Source organism: Oncorhynchus clarkii, chromosome 5 (assembly GCF_045791955.1).
Source record: "Oncorhynchus clarkii lewisi isolate Uvic-CL-2024 chromosome 5, UVic_Ocla_1.0, whole genome shotgun sequence".
Lineage (NCBI taxonomy): Eukaryota > Metazoa > Chordata > Actinopteri > Salmoniformes > Salmonidae > Oncorhynchus > Oncorhynchus clarkii.
In genome coordinates, this window is record NC_092151.1 from 65,764,655 (window position 1) to 65,780,735 (window position 16,081).

At 45.3% G+C, this 16,081-nt stretch overlaps 1 protein-coding gene across 2 annotated transcripts in view; it reads left to right on the forward strand.

Annotated features, from left to right (window-relative positions):
- The window catches only part of LOC139409248 (glypican-5-like), a 73,553-nt gene that overhangs the window by 5,201 nt on the left and 52,271 nt on the right, over window positions 1-16,081 (forward strand). For both annotated transcript variants that reach the window (XR_011634386.1, XM_071154131.1), the window contains exons 2-3: window positions 2,355-2,516; window positions 13,019-13,722. Coding sequence is in view for 1 of the 2 variants with exons in the window: in XM_071154131.1 (XP_071010232.1) it covers window positions 2,355-2,516; window positions 13,019-13,722 (866 nt within the window). In the remaining variant the exon portion in view is untranslated. The remainder of the gene's footprint in view (window positions 1-2,354; window positions 2,517-13,018; window positions 13,723-16,081) is intronic.

Below are 16,081 nucleotides of genomic sequence, written 5' to 3' on the forward strand. Positions count from 1 at the left end.
AGGGCATGTTGTGGTGGTAGTGGGGATTGGGAAGGGGCCTGCTTTTTCCCATCTCGTGATCCCAATCAGCTGTTCTTCAGCTTGGTTTATAGTAGCTTGTCAATGTCAGATTCCTCACACAGGAGACGAGTACGGTAATCATGAATCCTCACGCTTTCACTGCCTCTCAACCCCCTCTCAGGAGCTTGCTGTGAATGTGTATGACACTGTGTCCTGTCCTCCTCATCGCTCAGCTCACCTCCAATTCTGTCCTCATACGTGGGATTGGAAGACATGTGAGATTTACTGTTTACTGTTTAAGACTTACTTTTAAGTGAAATGAACATGCAGCGGTTGTATTGGGGGCTTCTGAGCCTGAGAAAAGCCATACTTGCGAGGACCAGACAGACATTGCTATTTCACACAACTGTGATAACATTTTGATACTTGAACAACAGAACATCCAGTGCATGTAAGTCTACATTAGCTGTCATCAGTCACATGATTGATTTGTTCACACAATGCTGTCATGTTTGACACGTCCAATGATTTAGGCCTGGTTGAGTTTTTAAGCATGTTAACTCTGGTGAGCTTAAACTCAGCTGCATCGCTCCGTTTCCTTCTGCATCTTCCTCTCTCTGCCCTGTTGGAGCTCTTGTATCTGGACTTTGATTCAGCCAGTTCTGGCCAGATAGCCAAAGTCTATTTCTGAAGCTCTTTCTCTCTCTCTCTCTCGTTCCTGGCTCCACTTTCACATGCTGGTGTATTAGTTTCATATGGGAGATCAAGCTGATGGTGAGCCAGTTTGGGGAGGGTTGGGGGGTTTGGGGGGGGGGGTTGGGGGGTTTGGGGGTGTGGTGGAGGGGAGTAGAGGGGAGTGGGGAGGTGAGCGAGGACATCGGCTAGAGTGGCTAAGGGGTGCCAGGGTCACCCTGGATCTCATCCAAATGAGATTGTATTAGGGGACTCTTTGTTAACTGAAAGGGAACTTGAAAACAGTATACACTGAGTGTACAAAACATTAGGAACACCTTCCTAACATTGAGTTGCATCCCTTTTTGCCTTCAAAGAGACTCAATTCGTTGGGGCAGGGACTCTACAAGGTGTCGAAAGCATTCCACAGGGATGCTGGCCCATGTTGACTCCAATGCTTCCCACAGTTGTGTCAAGTTGGTTGGGTGTCCTTTGGGTGAGGGACCATTCTTGATACACATGGGAAACTGTTGAGCGTGAAAAACCCAGCAGCGTTGAAGTTCATGACAAACTCAAACCGGTGCACCAGGCACCTACTACCATACCCTGTTCAAAGACACTTAAACCTTTTGTCTTGCCCAGTCACCCCCTGAATGGCACACATACACAATCCATGTCTCAATCGTCTCAAGGGTTAAAAATCCTTCTTTAAACTTTCTCCTCCCCTTCATCTACACTGATTGAAGCAGATTTAACAAGTGACATCAATAAGCGATCATAGCTTTCACCTGGATTCACCTGGTCAGTCTGTCATGGAAAGAGTAGGTGTTCTTAATGTTTTGTACACTCAGTGTAGATGCCCATCAGAAATAAATGTAGAGAAATAATGTGTTGGAACCATTTATTCACTATTTATTTATTAAACTATTTGAGTAAGTATTATTAACCACATTTGGTCAAAGCTTCTAGCACACTTGAGCTATGTATTTCATATTGACACCTCAGTTGAGGTGTGTCATGTTAAAGATTGTCTGTTATATTGACAAGATAGTCAAGTGACAGCTCTAACAATGGAAATACATTGCCTCATAGATGAGAGGCAGACGAGAGGAGACTAAATCAGGTGGGACCATTCTAGCCAATGAGAGGGCAGATACTCATGTGACCAACAGACCCGTGTGACCAACAGACCATAGAGATAGATAGAGGACTCATCTCTGTATCTGTGCCATTATAGCGTCTGTGACAGCATGGGCAGTGCAATTGAGGTTATCTCCATTTTAAGGTAGTCCATTTTCTTCTTCTTCATTGGCTGATTGTTCCCAATCCCCACCCAGTTGACTACTTTAAAATGGTGAAAGACCTCAATGGCAATGTCCATGCTATCTCTATGACAACATCACAACTCCGATATATAGTACATTTCTTTCAAAGTTGCCGAAATGCCACCTGCGTCCACTTATATCAGTGAATTCGTAACAACCTAACCATTAAGAAACTTCTATTACAATGACATTTTTTGTTGAACAAATTCAACACTCTCTCATTGACCTCTATACAGAAATTCCTCACTATGTGGGCTTGTTTTTATGGACAGATTTTGGGCGGAGTAAAACCTCTCGCTTCGCTTCTTCCTCTCTAGTCAGGTTTGTTGTTATAATATGTTTCCTCTTCTTTCCCAGATGGTGAGCTGCAGATCTGCAAGCACCCAGGCCCGTCATGTTGCACACGCAAGATGGAGGAGAGTTACCAGGCAGCAGTGCGCAGAGAGACTCTCCAGAACATCCGTTCCTACAGCTTTGAGCTCAAGTACCTCATTGTGGGCCATTCCTCTGCCTTCCAGGGTAAGGATATGGGGGGCCTGTGGGACAGGGCGAGGAGAGGGGCGTGGGATGATGTTAGAATATATTCAACAAAAAATGTAATTGCTATTGAAGTCTCTTAATGGTTAGGTTGTTACGAATTCACTGATATCCCGAGAGAGCCATGATTCACTGAGAACCACTTCAGTGGCATTTGATATTGGTTTTGTACTGTTCAATATTGGCTTTTAAAGCAAATATTTAGCCAGGCCTCACATTGAGAAATTATAACTTGACTACTGCGCTCTGTATCTCTATCTGTCTATAGCTTTCTGTCTTTCTAGATGTCTGAGTCTGTCTCTGCCTCTGTCACGCTCTCTCTCTCTCTCTCTCTCTCTCTCTCTCTCTCTCTCTCTCTCTCTCTCTCTCTCTCTCTCTCTCTCTCTCTATTCAGCCATGTAGAGTAGAGAATACACAGCAGGTCTTGTTCTGAACCAATGAAAGACAGGGAGGGAAAAATGTTTACATTCACTGAGTATCCCTGGAGATGTGTTAACATTTGAATCAATCTGTCTCTCTAACGAGCTGTCCTGAATGGGAAGGAAGAATAGTGGGGTTATCCTACTCTGCTTTTCACAGAGAGGGCTGCTGGGCGGTTGCCTGGCTACCCAAACTCCTTGCTCCTGCCAAGCTCTATGCCCGCCCATGGACGTTAGTTTCTTCTCCGCAATGAGTCTGGATCTGAGTACCTTCCCTACTATTTCTAGAATGGCAATACATTCTAGATCGTTTGATTGCTCCCAGAAACCGATGGGTTGGGCGTTTATAAAATTAATACTCTGATTGGTTAGAGATCCAATCGCTGATTACTTTGTTTTTTACAATATCCCTCATTTTGATGTCAACACAAACGACTTCAATGATTGCAGTCTCAGACTGAAGTATGTAGCGAATGATAGAGCAGCGGAATAATTAAGTTGGGTGGCTGGTCCCTGGCTTCTCAGAAAGGGAGGCTTTCTGGGCCTTTTATCTCTGCTGAAAGACAGATGATGTCAGTGAGTGATGTGAACAGTGTCCTCTGAGGATGCCTGCCGGGTCACTGCTCACTGGGCTTTCAGCAGTGGGTTTGCTGAGGTAACCTGATCTAATTGGCTTCTAGAATAAGGCATCTCATTACAACAAACATTTCACTCAAAGCATTATCATAGCAGTTTACATGTTTGTGTTTGTGTTTATATGTGCTTACGTGTATTTTTGTTTTGTGTCTGTTTCTGTGGATGTATGCTGTGTGTACAATGTGTTTAAGTGCCTCAAACCTTAAGCAGTGTGAGTTCAGAGGAAGTACACTCGAAAATGTTAATATTTGCATATTTTTCTGTCATTCTGTATCACTTTCAGATGTGATCATTAGCCTTTTGCTGTACTTCTTAATGTGTATATAATGTTCGCAGCATTTTGTTTACTGCTGTATTCCTTCTCTACTGAGTACTTCTGTAAACGCTACCCTCTGGTCCCCCTGACATCTGCTTCATTTCATCTCTCCTCTGAAGCCTCTTACAAATTGGTCTCTGGGAAAAGATCTAAGGTCCTGCCATCTACTTGTGTGAAATAGGTGATGGACACTAATGGTTACAAATGTGATTCATGAGTTACATCTGAACCTCATTTTGACCAGGCTCAGAATGCGCCATAACACCCAATGACCATTCAGCAGCATAAATAAGCTTGAGTTAATTTAGGCTTTAGGCTGTTGCAGGGCCTATACCGGTCTGTATCCCTACACTCCATGTCCACCACAAAAGACTACACATTTACATAAGTACCTAAGCACTACTTGCTGAAACCCTCAGAGGTTAGAGTAGATTGGACAGACTGACTGACACAACCCTGCCAGGCGGTGCAGAGACATGACACTGATCTTGCCATTTAGAACCTGCCAAGCTCAAACTTATGACCAGGGTGTGTCTTGGCCCAATGTGGGTGTTGGGGGTGGGAATGGGGTCCAGGCAGGGCATATGGGGTCAGCACTGCAGAGACCTAGGATATCCCCTTCAATCTGTCCCATTAAGGAGCCTATAGCATGAATGGACGACATGGCCAGGACAGGAGTCAGGATAGCAGTCTTGGGACTCAGTAGTCAGTTATGGTGCTTGATGACCTGCATGCCCTCCTGTCCAGGCTGCTGGTCTGACCCTATCACAGATGAGCATGGGCTCATCACATGATCCCTAAGTAATCCCTGCCCTGTCACTCGATGCCCCTGTGTTTTGGACGCCGTTGCTAGGATAGGATACGTCCACATAGGGACAAGAGTTGGAGATCCCTGATTCAGTGCACCTGGTTTTGAAAAGTGAGACTTATAGATCGCACACCTTCTCGTCACCGCTCACCTCTGCCCCTCCCCCCGCCCTCTGTCTGTGGCCCACATAGGGTTAAGATCTCCAGCTTCCGTCCAGGAACCTGGAGGTGCGAACCAGTATCACATTTACTGCTCGGTCGTTCCCACACCCGATTTGCTGCGCTGTGTGTATGTGTGTGTGTGTTTGTGTGAATATACAGTATACATATGTTCCTGCATTGGTGTGTCATTGGAAACCTGTCACTCTCTCTGTAACTCTATATTGGTAGTTGCAGCGTGGCTTAACCTTCATGACAGGCTCTTGTGGAACTGATTTGCACACATAATTGGAAACGCATGTGGGTGAAACTGAGAAGACTGAGGAGGAGTCCGTCCTGACATGAGACTACAGTTGTAGGTTGTCGTCTGTCTGTGTAAAGGGTACCCAGAGGCACCCCATGGAAATGGTTTGTGTCCCACACACGGGAATGTCTGAACCAGCCCTCTTGTTGGAAACACTCAAGAATGCAGATATAGCATGGTCAAATAATTTATCATAGTACATTTCAAATACTGTTTTTGTGTGTCTGTAAATCAGGAAGAAAACCCCCACACAATTTCACAACCTTTAAACGTTCATATGTCTGTGATGATCAGTGAATTGTTTCTTGACGTTAGGATGATATGAGTAGCACCTCTGATCCTACCTCTGTCTCCATCTCAGTCTCGAGTCTGCTACATATCCAGGTGCCCTGGTGTCAGAGTATGGGGTATACCCGTGGCCGTGAGTCCAAGCTGGTCACACAGGGATACATTTGGCCCTGGAAACTGTAGACTGCATGCCAGTCATCTGTGTCTTACCGGGTCCCTTTGATTCCAGTCAGCTCCTAGGTTATATGAGCCAGCAGTAGACATATTAGAGAGAGAGGCCCTCCAGAGCAGCTTGACTGGCTTGCCGGGGACAGGACAGTGCCCCTGCTACACCCTGGAACCATGTTCCAGAACCTCCATTTCAGTTTTAGGCTGTGTACTCATCCCATTTAACCAAATTATCCAAAGCTGGGTTGTTGAGATGTTGGAAATGAAAAAAACAAAACAACATCAATTTCAAAAACAGGGTTTGGGTTTAGTATGGCCAATTGTACAATAGAATAGTACAGTAGTCAGTCAGGGTATGCGTATGAGCTGTAAAGGGCTAATTAGTGTCCCTACTGGTCTCCCTCTGTATGTACAGGATGTTTTCATTACGGTCTCCTCTTAGTCCTCAGCCTGCAGCTGCTTTCCAGCTCTTCCTTTTCCCACAGTTTGAGTAAATACTTCCTATCAACCTGGGAAACACCACAGCCCACTAAACCTGGGCTATGCTCATAGACTGTGACTATTCTGGTCATGAGTGGGACATTCTCTGACAGTGGCTGGCTTTGTGCATGGAGGATTTGCCTATACATTGTAGGAGGGTGGTGCAAGTCTTCTCAAGTTGGTTTTATTGACAGTAGAAAATTAGATTCCACTGAACTGCAATAGTTGTATCTTTTCCAACCCATGACATGGTACTCCTTAGTGTTGCTCACTCAACTGTCTTGTGTGCATCATTAAGGAAGGAGGTATTGGCACTGTTCTGTCATTGAAGACTCAGATGCAGCTGAACGGTTCACTTGATATGGATGAAAATACCCAGGGGGAAAATGCTGACAGTCTGCACTTGAACTTCATAGTCATTGTTTGATTTCAAATCCAAGCCCCAAAAAGTAAAAAAGGGTTCACTGTCCCAATAATTACAGAGGGCACTGTAATTCATATCATAGGCCTACTAGTACTGTAGAGCTCTTTTTACTTGTACACAATATAGCTGGACCACCCCATCCTGTCCCTAGGGGTCCACAGCACTGCAGCGCCCCACCCAACACACCCCACTCAGCTTTACGATCTTAGTGAAACATTCATGATTGGTTTCAGGTGTGATAGGCCAAGGCCAGAGTGTCAGGCAACATTACGGCAGACCCCCAGGGCCAGGACTGAGCAGCCCAGCAGCTAGGGATTGCCCACAATAGGTATCTCCCCTGACGTGGGCATGTTTTCAATATAGACTCCTTTTGTCACACAGTATTCCATATAAGCCACCTAGACCTTATGAAAATTGCACAGTATACCTGTAATCTTGTAATATATCAAATCTAGTGATACATGACTTGACATTTCTGCCATTCATTGTGATATTGTGGAAGGATAACAAACCTAATTAATCATTCCAAAATTAAATCTAGAACCGGCTTCCTATTTCCAACAAAGCATCCTTCACTCATGCTGCTAAACATACCCTCGTAAAACTGACTATCCTACCGATCCTTGACTTCGGCGATGTCATTTATAAAATAGCCTCCAACACTCTACTCAGCAAATTGGATTCAGTCTATCACAGCGCAGTCCGTTTTGTCACCAAAGCTCCATATACTACCCACCACTGCGACCTGTATGTACTCGTTGGCTGGCCGGCGCTTCATATTCGTCGCCAGCCCACTGGCTCCAGGTTGTCTATAAGTCTTTGCTAGGTAAAGCCCCGCTTATCTCAGCTCACTGGTCACCATAGCAGCACCCACCCGTAGCACGTGCTCCAGCAGGTATATTTCACTGGTCCAGTTCTCTGCTGCCAATGACTGGAATGAATTGCAAAAATTACTGAAGCTGGACACTCATATCTCCCTCACTAACTTTAAGCATCAGCTGTCAGAGCAGCTCACTGATGATCATTGCACCTGTACATAGCCCATCTGTAAATAGCCCATTCAACTACCTCGTCCCCATATTGTTATTATTATGTATTTCTTTGCTCCTTTACATCTATCACTCCAGTGTTTATTTGCTGAATTGTAATTACTTCGCCACTATGGCCTATTTATTGCCTTATGGAAGGCCTGTGTTATTGACTGTATGTTTGTTTAATCCATGTGGAACTCCGTGTTGTTGTTTGTGTCGCACTGCTTTGCTTTATCTTGGCCAGGTCGCAGTTGTAAATGAGAATGTTCTCAACTGGCCTACCTGGTTAAATAAAGGTGAAATAAATAAATAAACCTTCCAATGAATGGAAATGCATTTGTTAGCCGCTATAAATGCTAGGTTACACAGTTTCTTCTGAAAACAGTCTCGAGTATCCACATTTCCAAGCAAACATAAACAGAGAGAAGGGGGAATCTGTAGACATGCAGAGAAAAAACAACATACACTTTTCCAGAATTCAGCCGGCCTTCACAAGAGAATAACATGTGCATGATATTCAGTTTCACTGGCATATAGCACATTCTGTGGATGGTCTTAAACTGCAGTAATTTATGCCTGAGATCATATGAACATGACTGGGCATTCAAACATAAACTATAAATACAAAAGTATGTGGACACCCCTTCAAATGAGTGGATTTGGCTATTTCAGCCACACCCATTGCTGACAGGCGTATAAAATCAAGCACACAGCCATGCAATCTCCATAGACAAACATTGCCAGTAGAATGGCCTTACTGAAGAGCTTAATGACTTTCAACGTGGCACCGTCATAGGATGCCACCTTTCCAACTAATCAGTGCGTCAAATTTCTGCCCTGCTAGAGCTGCCCCTGTCAACTGTAAGTGTTGTTATTGTGAAGTGGAAACGTCTAGGACCAACAACGGCTTAGCCGCGAAGTGGTAGGCCACACAAGCACACAGAACGGAACTGCTGAGTGCTGAAGTGGGTCTGTCCTCGGTTGCAACATTCACTACCGAATTCCAAACTGCCTCTGGAACGAACGTCAGCACAATAACTGTTCGTCGGAAGCTTCATGAAATGGGTTTCCGCACACAAGCCTAAGTTCACCATGCGCAATGCCAAGCGTCGGCTGGAGTGGTGTAAAGCTCGCAGCCATTGGTCTCTGGAGCAGTGGAAACCTGCTCAGATAAGACATGACAAAGAAATACCTTGCTGTACATTTATACATTAAATTATCCAAGAATATAATAAATGGTTCAATAATTGAAATTACCATTATTCCCAGATCCCAGACTGTGGCCTACCTATCAAATCAAGATGGAACTTTGTATCCATTCACTGATTGTTATAATATACTACAAAATGTGTCACCATCTGATCCTGCTAAGACATGATGTGCATAGTGTTGTATACTGACTGTGCACCATGACAGTGAAGCCTGCAGATATGTTTATACCGTGTCAGTGTGAAAAGTAGAGAATTTGCTCGGGAAACTGACAGATCAATAATGTTACGTTGCTATACTGACTGTGATTGGGGCAAAATAATATCTGATGTTAGCCAACTTTTGGCTTGCTTTAATGGCACATCAACTGGCAAAAAAACGAGCCAAGTTAATTTACTTATGTTGATATGGGACCAAACAAAGGCAATTTCAGAATGTGGGAGGGTCATGTCCCACCGTCCCCAGTGATTGTTGTGCCCCTGGGGTAAAGGGTTAGGTTCAATTGTTTGGTCCCCACAAGGTTGGAAAAACCAACGTGTGTGTGTGTGTGTGTTGTGTGAGCGTGCGTGGATGTGTCTTTGTTTACTAGATGGGACACATACTGTAAATATCTATAAGTGTGTGAGATGTGTAGGTGCCTAATGTCTGAGTAGGTATAATGTGTCATTCTCTCCTATGAGTATGTGTGTGGGAGGGTGAAAGTCCATCAGTGAATGTAATTCTCTGTGGAGTTTTTGAACATTAGAAACCATTTCCCCTGGCTTCCCACCTGCATTCCAATTGCTCGTTACTCAATGGGGCATTTCTGGCAAACGCAGCATTATAGCAGCTGTCGAAGTGGTCGTCCCATTCCTGACAAGACAGTTTTACTAACTCCATTAGTAGTAATGTATTGCATTGACAATGTTTGCTTTTAAGCGTACTTCATCTATTTAATTGTATTTGTTGAACTTGAGTACTTTGAGTACATACTTGTGCATTCTAAGTAGTTAAATAACAGTGCTGATGATGACACCAAACAAACATTTCTCTGTGTGTAAATCTAAATGCCCTAGGCATCATGCCAGTACAATCTGTTAATTCAGACAAGTATTCATTCTCCGTAAGGCCCCCCCCCCCAACACACACACACTTCTTGCAGTTCCACCTGTTGGTCTCCCTCCTCCACCCCCTCATCCCCTCCACCCTCCCTTTTCTAAACCCCAAATCCTGGGAAGCTGGATTAGGGGTTTGGGGTCAAATGCTTTACAGGAGAAGGTTACCCTTTTCACAGTGCTAGAATGGTTTGCAGTCAAGCCAGTAAAAGTGAGAATGTAGGAAATATCAAATGTGCTTCAGTATGACTGATAAGAACGCATGCAGCCAGACGTTTTACATTTTGATCAGTGTTGTCAAAAAAGGTTATGAAACTGTAATGACCGATGGCCTGATTAGAGGTAGTGGGGTGCTGAGGGGCTTAGGGGTGGAGATGGTATGTCCTCTCTGGTCATAAAAAAGGTTGTATAATCTGTGATCATGTCTCTTTAACGACATACCTAGCCTGGGAACCTCACGCTTCACTGATAAACACAGGGATTACAGTTTTTCTCAATTGCTAAAACACTAAAACCCATTGGCTGAACAAATTTCTCAGTTGCCTCGACTCATTTAGCTAATTATGCAGTCTGTTGTCAATACCTTAAACCATTTCACATGGTAAAACACAATTTGCAGATCTCACTTAGACTTTTCAGCAAAACTCTAAACACATTCTCATTCTCAAAACACATTCTGCACTCTAATGCACATGTCATCCATACTGGTAAACACAAGTGGCAACAATCAAATACAAATAGAGAACATATGTCATTGATTGAACACAACCACTCAAAATTGATTTAACCTGTTTCAAATGATGTGACGCAACCAATATAAGCCAGTTCAGAGAGCAAACAGGTTGTTGAAGGTGGGAAAGAGAAAGTCTGAGAATGGATATTGTAGTACAGTGCATTGTAGGCTGTATACTGTACAATGGATGAATTGTATGGCCCTGAACATTGTGCTTTCCATTTATTAACAGTATTGACTGCTCAATAGATTTTGACTGGTTGCAGGTTCATATCAACAAAGAACAAGAGTTACAGTATCACTGAGACAAAGGACAAGTTTGTGAGATGCAGGGTACAGTACTGTAACAATAGGGGTACAAGGAGGAGGAAGAACAAAAAACAAAAGAGCAAAGCAGAGTAGTAATTTCTGATCAATTTTGAGCTACTATGATAGAACATGTATTTGTTCATCAAAAGACAATTACGGAAAAATATGAATATTTTTTTAGATAAAAAATGTACTTCTCCCTGAAAATTGGATGTTTTGAACAATGTGTTTTCTATTTTTCGGTGTATTGTTTACTGACTGCTTGAGAGTGTATATCATTTTGATCACTTTGTTTATGATTTGATTTTGAACACAGGTAAAACTGTTTTGAGGCGAATGTTTCATTTTGCATGAGGAGTCAGAGGTTATGCTTGAAGATGAGGTTTTGTGTTTTCAGAAATGGAGAGAGAAATTGTGTTTTAGCAAGAGAGAGAGAGAGAGAGAGAGAGAGAGAGAGAGAGAGAGAGAGAGAGAGAGAGAGAGAGAGAGAGAGAGAGAGAGAGAGAGAGAGAGAGAGAGAGAGAGAGAGAGAGAGACCAAGGACATTAGTCACTTGTCATGAATCGCCATGACCGTAACCACAAAGCTGGGTTGTGCCATCTTTTTAAATGTATTATGTTGAATGAAGGTTAAATAAAAAATAAACAAAATAAATCACACACTTACGGTAAGGTATTTTCAGAGAGTTATTACGGACACCAATTGCTCAGCATAGGGTGCAGGAATAGTACCAGGCTTTCTCAATTTAACCCTGACAGATCCTCCAGCCAAGAATACCCAGTCAGTCAGTCAGTAGGTTTCTGTTTCAGCTGTGGGCTGCCTGCCTGTCGTTGAACCGGGATGGTTCCTTCTAAGCTGTGGAAGTATATGGTGTTTGCCTAAGCACATATCTCCTTATACAGCCCTAATAATGATTCCATTAATTGAGTTAATTGTGAAATTATCTCATTTCTGTACCTGTTTTGGATTAAAGCCGGAAAGTCTGCTAGATTGCAGTGATTGAAGGAGTGGACTGGCCTTCTACTGACTCACCTTTTGTAGTAAAATAATGTTGTTTGAGAGATCAAGTGTTTTTACGATATCCTAGCTTGATTTGTTTCTCCATGTTTAAAATCAAATGTATATGTGTAGGCTATGTATTTTTCTTCAAGCATGTATCTACTGAATAAGCCTAGGTACTAATTGCAGTATTAAAGTATGCTCCAGTTAAAACAGCTCAGTCTGTATTGACAGGAGAGCCTGTGCTAGTGTACTGTACTGAATTTCCATAATCACTAAGCAAAGGCTTGATCCCTGGTTAATGGTTCGGTATGTACAGCAAGTCCTCATTCACTGCTGTGTTCACCTCTTCACCTCTCCATCTGTAGATAGCCAGACATATAGAGGGACTAACACAGACAGACAGACAGACAGACAGACAGACAGACAGGCAGGCAGACAGACAGGCAGGCAGGCAGACAGACAGACAGACAGACAGACAGACAGACAGACAGACAGGCAGGCAGGCAGGCAGGCAGGCAGGCAGACAGACAGGCAGGCAGGCAGGCAGGCAGGCAGACAGACAGACAGACAGAAGACACATCATCCAACACACAGAATGTCTTCCCGACAATAAGTCAGGAACAATAGCAGGCATCTCAAACACAACAGCTGTGATGAGTAATATTACTCCCGTGGGATATTAGGGAGAACTCTGTGTGACTGTGTTGGGAGGGAGTTGGGGGTATATAAGTATATAATGAATTTTTTTAGACTTGTATGAGAGGGGTTTTGTGTGTGTGTCTAGTCCTGTAGAAGTGTCACAGTTGCTGTCTCTCTTCCATCTGTCAGAATGCCATCAGACTGACATCAGAACAGGGGGAGGGGGGGGGGGGGGGGGGGTGTTCCCACTGGGCCCAGAACCTCCCCACCCCTCTAAAGTCCTGTTATGTACACACACACACACACATGAGCAGACAGGCACATGCATACAATAAGAAAAGCTTTCTCTCACTTATACTCATTGTAAGATAAAAGACAAGAAAGATCATTTTTACAATGTCTTTTCACCATTCCATCTTCTTCTGTCTTTTTTTCTCTCCCCCTCTCTCTTTCTCTGGCTGTGCAGACACGTTCCAGTCTCTTCTGTCGTTCACTCTGAACCTGACCAGTGCTCTGTTTGACAGTGCCTATGAGCCCCTCTCCCAGGACGCACGCCCCCTGGTGGCAGACCTCTTCTCCGTCCTCTCTCTCTTCCTGGGAGGAGACGGCAACACTTCCATGGAGCACTCCGTGCACCGCTTCTATGACGACCTCTTCCCACTGGTGTACCGGCGCCTTGTCAACCCTGGCCTGGCCTCGGCCCCGCCCTCCTCTGAGCACAGTGAGTGTCTGCGCAAGACGCGCCAGGATGTCAACCCGTTTGGGCCCCACCCTCGTGCCCTGGCCGAGGGGCTGACCCGGGCTCTGAGCACAGGGCGGGCACTGAGCCGGGCGCTGATGATGGGGGCAGAGGTACTGAACGCCACAGAGCGGGCAGGGCTGGCCAGGGAGTGTGGGCGGGCTCTGGTGAGGATGCAGTACTGCCCCCACTGCAGGGGCCTGACCCTGATCCGGCCGTGTGGAGGACTATGTCTTAACGTAATGCGGGGTTGCCTGGTGGGGCTCTCGGAGCTAGACGGGCCCTGGAGGCACTATGTGGCCCTGCTGCAGGAGCTGACGGGGGCCCTGGCCGGGGGCCACGATCTGGAGCTGGCCCTGCTGGGCATCAGGAACCACATCAACGACGCCATCCTGCACGCACAGCTGCATGGGCCACGCATCAGCGCCATCGTGAGTCAGCGCCTCACCCATCACTCACACTTCACCTGTCTTAGGACTGTACTGATATGACACACCTCCCAAGGCCCATGAGGACACATGTTGAGCACATTACCACCCCTCACAGGACACATGTCATTGAAAATCATGGTAGGTCTCATCCGTCATATAAAACTTGTTCTCTTAAGTCTTTGTGTTCTCTATTAACGACACCCACAAAAAAACCTCTCAAGACTCTTCTGTGTAACACCGTGGTGGGCAAGGAGTGATGTGGCAAGGAGATCCTTGGCTGCCTGTTAGGAGTGGGGGGCATGAGGCGGCATGGACCCTCTCTTTTGGCTTTGGACTCAACAGGCTGGCAGATTTCTTGGTACTTGTAAAGCAGGGGGCAAGAGAAGAGAGAAGGGAGAATTTGTCTAATTCCACCAAAGCTGAATGTATCCCAGTGAGTCAAACAAGAGACTGTTTACAGAGAAAGACAGACAGGACATGATCTCTTTGCTCACACTAAAGAGAACCTGTTGTGTAGAAAGACAAGCTTGAATATTAAGTTGTAATGATAATGATTGCACCTGTGGGCCTGATTTAGATTGTGATTATGAATATGATTATAATTGTATTTATGGTAATGAGACATGAAGGATTACACTATATAACACATACCTGTTTATGTTGTACAGAGGTGTTTGGGCGACAGGAGTGGGGGTCCGCGGGGGCCATCAGCACCCCTCCCCATCCCATCAGCACCCCTCTCTGTTACTGGCACAGTATTTGTAGTAGTGTTTTTACGGTTTCCCTGCCACCCCCAGGATCAAGTGTTGCTCACTCACTGGTTCAGCAGGGCTAGGATGGCTGGTTACCCTCTGGGCCGGCATTTGAGGTCTGGACCCAGAGATGGGAAGGGACCCCCCCTTCTTATGACTCATGCACCTTTCACAAATGTCTGCACGTTCACTCTTTCACACCTTTTGCTTTACGCCTCCTCTTCCTCCTGCTCCTTTTCCACTGTTTTACATTTCTTTCCCTCTCCACACAGATGTGTGTGCGCATTTTGTATGCGTGTTTATAATCCTTTATAATGTAGGGGGATTATCATTCTAGATGTCCTGCTGCATGTCTTTCCTGTGGAGATAAACCTCCCCCTACAGTAACCTATACCAAACTACCAGAGATAGAGGCGATGTGGGCCTATGTAGCTACAGTAAATCATGTGTTCGTTGACAATAACATCCCCTCTTCTGCCTTTCTGACTACTGCTACATAGCCCCTCTCTTTTCCCCTCCACATTCCCTTCCCTTCCTCTCTCTCTTCCCCTCCTCATTCCCTCCACGACCTCTCTATTTTCCCCTCCACGACCTCTCTCTTTTCCCTTCCACGACCTCTCTCTTTCCCCCTCCACGACCTCTCTCTTTCCCCCTCCACGACCTCTCCCTTTCCCCCCCATATTCCCTTCACTACCTCTCTCTTTCCCCCCCAATATTCCCTTGACTACTTCTCTTTTTACCCCCCCCATATTCCCTTCACTACCTCTCTCTTTCCCCCCCATATTCCCTTGACTACCTCTCTTTTTACCCCCCCATATTCCCTTCACTACCTCTCTCTTTCCCCCATATTCCCTTCACTACCTCTCTCTTTCCCCCCCATATTCCCTTGACTACCTCTCTTTTTACCCCCCCATATTCCCTTCACTACCTCTCTCTTTCCCCCCCATATTCCCTTGACTACCTCTCTCTTTCCCCCCATATTCCCTTCACTACCTCTCTCTTCCCCCCCATATTCCCTTGACTACCTCTCTTTTTACCCCCCCATATTCCCTTGACTACCTCTCTCTTTCCCCCCATATTCCCTTCACTACCTCTCTCTTCCCCCCCCATATTCCCTTGACTACCTCTCTTTTTACCCCCCCATATTCCCTTCACTACCTCTCTCTTTCCAACCCATATTCCCTTGACTACCTCTCTCTTTCCCCCCATATTCCCTTCACTACCTCTCTCTTTCCCCCCCATATTCCCTTCACTACCTCTCTTCCCCCCCCATATTCCCTTCACTACCTCTCTCTTCCCCCCCTCCATATTCCCTTCACTACCTATTTTTTTTACCCCCCCATATTCCCGTGACTACCTCTCTCTTCCCCCCCTCCATATTCCCTTCACTACCTCTCTCTTTCCCCCCTCCATATTCCCTTCACTACCTCTCTCTTCCCCCCCTCCATATTCCCTTCACTACCTCTCTCTCCCCCCCCCCCATATTCCCTTGACTACCTCTCTTTTTACCCCCCCATATTCCCTTGACTACCTCTCTCTTCCCCCCCTCCATATTCCCTTCACTACCTCTCTCTTCCCATCCTCCATATTCCCTTCACTACCTCTCT